Source organism: Alligator sinensis, unplaced genomic scaffold (assembly GCF_000455745.1).
Source record: "Alligator sinensis unplaced genomic scaffold, ASM45574v1 scaffold451_1, whole genome shotgun sequence".
Taxonomy (NCBI): domain Eukaryota; kingdom Metazoa; phylum Chordata; order Crocodylia; family Alligatoridae; genus Alligator; species Alligator sinensis.
The window spans coordinates 1074212-1081385 of record NW_005842097.1 but is presented as its reverse complement, the minus strand read 5'-3'; the positions used below and the strand labels follow the sequence as shown (position 1 = coordinate 1081385).

The following is a 7174-nucleotide window of genomic DNA, read 5'->3' as shown; positions in this document are numbered from 1 at the left end:
GGAAAGGGAATAATACGGACACAGCAGGCTGGGAAGTAAAGAATTGCATTGAGTCTTTTGAGAGAGACTAATTCCCCGTGATAGAAGCTGTTTATTCTTTTTATTGCTATGCTGTTGACTCTATTTGAAAAACCCTGGAGCTACTAGATCTTTTTCGTCAGAGACATACAGTATATCAAGCTGAAGTGTAGGCACTTGTCACTCAGAGGGGGCTAGATTTGAGCTGCAGATGCTGCCACATGCAATAGTTTTATTAAACTTCGCACAGAGCGTCTGTGACAAGACACGCCTGGCTCTCAACATGCTACTGGGGGGGGTCGGCTGTCTGGCAGAGCACCTCAGAGCACACTAACGGGTGGGAGCAGGCTCCAGGACTTAGCAGACCTCAAGGCCTTTTTATGCAAGGCAAAAAAATGCCAAGGCCAAGTGCCACTTGCTTCAAGGGAAAAAACCGGGAGGAGCAAGCATGTTGACCCAGATTCCAATGTCAAATGAAAGAGTATAAGCCCAGAGCAGCTAGGTTTATATCAGCTCCTGATTTCCCATAGAAATGAGATGAGAACCTAGACCACCAGAATTTATTTCTCCTGCCCCTGTGCTGATGTTTGTTAGTCAGCCAGGAAGCTGGGGCAACCGATTTGTGAAATCCCTGGGAGGAAAGCGGTGCCAGGCAGAAGGCTTGAAGCTGCAGGTGGAGTTAAGCAGGATGTCATTGTCACAACGACACCAACCACAGGAAAAGGAGTGGGAAGCAGGGAACAAATTCTCCCCAGTAGGCCCTCATTTCTCAATTCAGAGTCAACGGAGTCATGCTGAGTTATCCAGCTGTGGACAGGGCTGTCTGGAAGTTAATAGCCCCATATAAGACACATGGGGAAAAAATGAAGCATAATGAGATTAAAAAGACTGATTTTAAGAGGGCCTCAGCACAGCCTCTGCTTTTGCCCACTCAATTAAGCATGCATGGAAAGTAGAGCAATTTGGGCTCCAAATGCCAACTCGGGGGGCCTACCCTCAGGCTGACTTCCAGAGGGGCCAACAAGCACCTGCTTCTCCCAAATGACATCAGCACCTCCGAAAATCAGCCCCACCTTTACATAAGAGCCTAGTCCAAATGAGCAGCGCCTACTTTCCTACCTGCCTGACTACACATGCTAACCAGGTTATGACTGGTGCATGGAGTTAATTCTGGCTACTGTACTTTGGCCCTGAAAAAAAACAGGCATCAGGCTTCAAAACTAAGCTCTGGGCAATTTGTTCAAACTCACAGAATAGGTTAGTTGCAAGTCTAGCAAGAAAACCCAGGAGGCCTAACTGTCCATGCAGTATCTTAAGGTGTGTGTAGACGAAACAGGAGCCCTAAATTGAAATGGTGGGTTTTAAAAAACACCGCTTCAATTTAGGGCTGATTAAACCCCGATGCCATATACACACCCTGCTTACTTACCTGCCTCTCCAGCAAGGAGGGGAGGGCGAGCTGCCAGCGTGCAGAGTGGTCTCTGGGCTGCAGTGGTGGGCTGGTGCTTCCCTCCGTGACAGTGGCACACCTGCCTGCAGGCACCCAGCCCGGGTGGTCCCAAGGGGCACTGCAGCCATGGAGGGAATCACCAGGCCCTCGCACAGCTCAGACAGGCTCCAGGGAGGGGAAAAAACCCAAATCAGGCTCTCCACTTTTCTTCGGTGGAGCCTGCTTTCTCAGGCTGCTGCCAGGCTGCCTGCAGGACTTCCTGCAGAGCCGTGGAGCTGCATGGAGCCTAGTGCTTCGCTCCGGGGCTGTAGGGGCAGCAAACTAAAACTCCTCAAAGGAGTTTTAGTTTGCTGCGTCCCAAGTCATTTAAGGCACATTACGCCACCGAATTTCCTACAGCGGCTGGAATTAATACGCAATAAACTGCTGAGGCGTGCAAACACCAACACCATTAAAGCAGTGCAAAAACATTTAGCCCGTTTTAAAGTGTCATGCACACATGCCTCTCATTTCATCTACACATGGCCTTAGCCATCAGGTAAGAAGAGTCCTCCGCGGTTTAAAACAAGCCAATCATAATGTCCCTCGGATGAAGGGCCCAGACTCAGCAGCTGCTTCTAACCCTATTCCTTCAAGACACTGCTTTGAAATTCTTATCACAGCAGGGAAAATATTCTGCTTTCCTGTTGATGTGCTCCAGCTATAAGGGTCTATGCATGTGTGTGTGTGGGTACATTTAGATATGTAAATTTTTTTTAGATATATATATTTAAACGCATAGAGACACACCTTTTGTTCCTTCTTTATGGGGCTTGTGCTTTCTGACATATTTGCAACACCCAGCAATTTTTGGTTCAATGTAAATAAATCACTTTGCTTGAGGATTTTCAGCAGTATCATTTTGATTGGCATTGCTGCTTCCCTCCTTACTTGACTGTGCATTGCTTGAGCCTGTGACAAATCTCAGTGTCATCAGCTAAGTTTTCTAGTGACCAAACAACTCGGCAGTAAAGTGCAACTTTACTGCCAAATGTGCTCATTTACTTATTAGCAGGTTCTTGAGTCCTGTTCCTTTTCCCAGTCTATGTGCCCATCATTGTAGCTATCAGATGCAGAAAAAAATTCAACTAGTTTGGTGGATTCCATCAGGGTGCAAAATCATACTGTGCTACCACTAAATCCCAAAACAGTTCTCAGCTGACAGCTGCTAAGTGCTTCACAACTGTTTCTCAAAAAACCCCAGTCAGGTAAGTAGTGTAGTCCCTATTTTATATGCAGCTAAAGGGATTAATTCAGGTCACATAACAGATCAGTGACAAAGCTAAGGAAAGAACCCAGGAGTACTAGTATAACTATGCATTTCTTTTGAGAAATTTGTACAAGGACACTCTTTAAACCAAAGTCTAAATGATAGGGTTTTTGAACCTTTCTCCTGCCCATCATGGAACAAAACTCATTTGATACAAAATCAGGGAGAACCACGTTGTGTGCAATTCCATGGTGACTCTGATTAAGTCTTACATTTCTCATTAAAATCAAAAGCCCTAAAAGCACTCTTCACTTTCTGTAAGAGCAGCTGAGACCCTGGCTTTAACCAGAGAGACAGACAGACAACTCTTTAACAGACAGGCTGTGTTACAGAACTTACAATTTTGCTAAGGTGCGGATAACATGAGATGTGTCATGGCTGGGCCTAATAAATGACATTCACCCATCTGTTTTTTTTTCCTCTGAACGCTGCTAAATTAGAAGCTCCAGTGTTCTGATGGTTCAGATTTGCATACAAGTCATAAAACTCCAAATGGCAATTTGCACTTGATAGGAACTGCATGTAGGAGCCCTTCTATAACCCCTATTATGTGCCAGAAAGACAACCCGTTACATCGTTAATCACCACTCCTGGGTGATGGAGGGTGGAGCAGCTGGAAGCATTATCATAACTGCAATACATCAAGCCTGCTGTGATTCCACGCAAGAATGCCCGTCCACTCATAAGCCACCTCCAGAAAAGCAAAAATCAATTCCTATTTTAAAATACCTCTGCTCGTTCTGCTCCCTTCACTCAAGAGTTTATTCCCATATGGCTCCAGTCACCTACTTCTCAAACACAATTCAGCCCTGGGTAAGGGGCTACACACCACCCATGATCCACGTAATCTCTTCAAAATAAGATGGATACTCTCCGTGCTGATTCTCTACAGGGTGGGGAAAAACTTCACTTTTCCTGTATGAGTTCATAGTGCAGCAGTGCTGCACGCCATTAAAATGTTTGCTTCCACTTTGTATGTGCCACAGTTGCATTTAATTGGTGGACAGACCAATTCCTATATATGCATGCACACGTGTGTATATACACATGTGTGTGCACATGTACATGCTTGAGACTAAAATCTAAAAGACACAGGTCTAACTTTTTTAGATCTGGGATTTCTTCAGAACAAAAGACGGTATTGTTATTACAGATATTAGGATTTAAAATGCAACTTTAATACTGCACTGAAAAATATGCTGCTCTAAATTCTCCCCTGTAGTGAATATACGAGTACTGCTAGTACTGAGCAGGTATGAAAAAAATAGTGTTTCTTTTCTTTGCCCTTCGTGATACAGACAACGGGGTCTCTTTATTCTAAGACAAACATTCTCCCTTCCAGTGTGCTTCTACGATACACATTGGGTTTGTCCAAAGTTTGTTCAAATAAACTGCTCTCCTCTTGGGGGTTTGAAATCAGGACACCCATGTTCAGCTCACACATCCAGAACAATACTTTGCTTTCTTTGGTGAATGGAATATATAATTAAGAGAATTTAGCTGTACAGAGTCAAGGATGCTCTAGTGAAAGTTCCCTGAAGGGATTCTTGGAGTGAGGAAGAGAAACCATCTGCTGGTTCCAGTGGAAGTGTCAGCAAAGAAATAAAGTTGGGAGGAATAACATAAGCAGCCAGAGCCAAACTGGTATCGGCAGCTCTCCAGGAAACCAAAGTCTCTCAGCTCCAGGAGAACAAGTCATTCATTCGGGGGGGGCCGCAGGATACAGAACCCCCAGAGGAAAATTAGGCAGACATCACGATGCCCTTCTGTTCATATGTTTCCATTTTCAAATTGTTGTTTTATTTTGTTTTAACCTAAGTAAACATGGCCAAGAACAATAAGAGAGAATCCCAAATTATCCTAAATACAATTTTAGCATAAACTCTAATCTTGAACTTCCCAATGGCCTTACATCAAAACTTCTCTTTCAATTACTGATTGGAACAAGAAATCAGAGTTCGAGGACTAATTAAGAAAGATAAACACCCCAGTACTGTTCTTTAAATAAAACATTTAGGTGACATTTAATCCAAGACAAAAACTCTGCAAAGAACTGCTGTGTTATTTATATTTCTAGATTGCTGTTATTTATATGATCATTGCAGTAACTTAAGCCAGTGAAAAATGACTTGCAGGAAGCAATTCTTTATGGTGGGAACTGCAAAACTATGGGGATGCCTCTGAAGGAGGAGATGGAAACCCTAATTTTTTAGGGGTTTTGGTTGTAGCCATGTTGGTCTAAGGACATTGACAGGCAAGGTTCTTTGGGAAGATGTGATATCTTCTATTAGACCAAATGAGTAGTTGCAAAGAACATTTTTCCAACTACTCAGTTGGTCTAATAAAAAAAATATCACATCTACCCAAAGAACCTTGCCTACCTAATTTTTGAATCACTTAAAAGTAGACTGTATAATTCACTAGCAAACATATATGGCCTGATTCTGAGGTTACAACTTGGCTTGTTTCCAAGAACAGTGATTGCAATAGGGTTATTCACAGTAGTAAGTATTAGGGGAGAAATCCTGTTCCACCTATTAGGCACCTACATGGACATAAATGCCATTCTATTCCACCCTGTGAAATCCCTGAGAAACTATTAATATGTGCACTTTTGTAGCGTGCCATCACCTTAGCCTAGGTCAAAAATGCAGGTCACTTTGTTACTGCGCTAATGGGTTTTCAAGGGACTGGGTGGAAGAGGATCACACATTTTGGAAGAATACGATCTAAGCTGAGAACCTGAGTTCAGAAAAGCACTTCTGCACACATGCTTAACTTGAACACACATCTGCTCACCTCTCACTGACTTCAGTGGCAGTTCAGCACACTCTCAAGTGTTCTCCCAGACAGGCATAAACCCAATCGTAAGCATTTGCAATACTAAGCCTATGGATAAAAGCACTTGAGAAGTCCACGGGAATTCTTTCTGGGATTTAATAAGGACAAAATGAATTCTCCATCTGAAGTTTCCATGGTAAAGATCCCTCAGCAATTATGGATTTTCAGGTTTCTCTTTCATCTCTTTTAAATTCAGAGACAGGCCAGAAGAAACCATTTTAATCTGCTCTCCTGTATGACACAGGCCAAAGAAACAGACTGCATCTCAGTAGGCACGTCTACACAAGACGTGTACTGCGCATTAGCCTAATAACTGTGCAGTAGCGTGGCGGTTAAAAACCATGCTAAAAGCCTATTGCAGTGTTATTAGGCTAATGCGCAGTAAACATCACAAAATAATCATGTGCTGGTGCTCCTGCACACTAACTCTAGTTACTGCACATTTAGCTAGTACTCTATTAAGCAAGTAATAAACTAAACGTGCAGTATCTCAGGCACATTAATGAATGTGTAGACGCTCCCAGTATCAGTGCAAGCATTCACCTCCAGTTTTAAATTTAAAAAAGGCTTGCCTAGATTTAGTTAAAACTTTTAACAGAAGACACTCCACCTTTTGATCTTCCTGGGTGATCTGGTAGGTGACAGTCCACCTCAACTTCAAAGGTCCATAGACAACCCAATACACTACTTAAGCTGCTCCTTAAATGATGTAGAGCATCTTTTTTCAGGCCTTCTGCCAAGAGATAAATTCCACCTTAAAAGTTTAGGCCTTTCTAAAGATCTGTATGCTAGGATGATGCCATATTTCAGCTGTTTCAAACAAGGCCATCATCACAGAGTGTAGAGAGATGCCAACCTAGGCAAATATATTTCTCTGAAATTTCTACCAAAGACATAACTCTGGTGCACTGAAGCCACAATTTTGACTCTGATAGAATTACGTGACAGACAGAAGTGTGGAAGTAATATATAGCTTGAAGGTTTAGGACCTGAATCACAACATTCAGATTTGGATCCCTCTCCAGACATCTCTGCTTTGAGGGTTTTGCATATTGGTGGGCTAGTTCATTCCCTATTCTAATGTATACATATCAGCAGCTGCAAACCCTTCCCCCCATACCCAATCATATTTTTCAGGTGCTGGAGAAGGAGGTTTGAACATGGACTAAAAACAACTTTGTTTTCATGTGGCCTCCATGAAACTTGATGGAGGCCAACTCCCATATAATGAAATCTCAATTTTTATCTATACATGCTTGCACTATCTTTAGGAAGTCAGACCTACACACGTACAGTTTGGGAAAAAATAGCAACAATGCTAATGTCCGTAGAAGACCCCCAGCCTCCAGGTAGGCAGATTTCAAAATGCCACCCACTTCCCCTTCACTTCCAGAGTGCACCCCAGGGCCAGTTCCAGGGCTAAACACTGCTGAGGCTTTGGCTGCTCCCTTACCGACAGAGAGGGGCAGCTGTATTGAGGGAAAAACCACTTACATCAATGAGGTCAGACACGTCGTGGATGTAGTATTTGCTGACGGCTGCATTTGTGGCTGGCC

General features: G+C 43.2%; 1 protein-coding gene across 2 annotated transcripts in view; it reads right to left on the bottom strand.

Annotated features, from left to right (window-relative positions):
* The window catches only part of SRGAP3 (SLIT-ROBO Rho GTPase activating protein 3), a 209503-nt gene that overhangs the window by 48952 nt on the left and 153377 nt on the right, over nt 1-7174 (bottom strand). For both annotated transcript variants that reach the window (XM_025204779.1, XM_025204778.1), the window contains exon 6: nt 7113-7174. This exon is cut by the window's right edge and continues 94 nt beyond it. In XM_025204779.1, the coding sequence (XP_025060564.1) occupies nt 7113-7174 (62 nt within the window). The remainder of the gene's footprint in view (nt 1-7112) is intronic.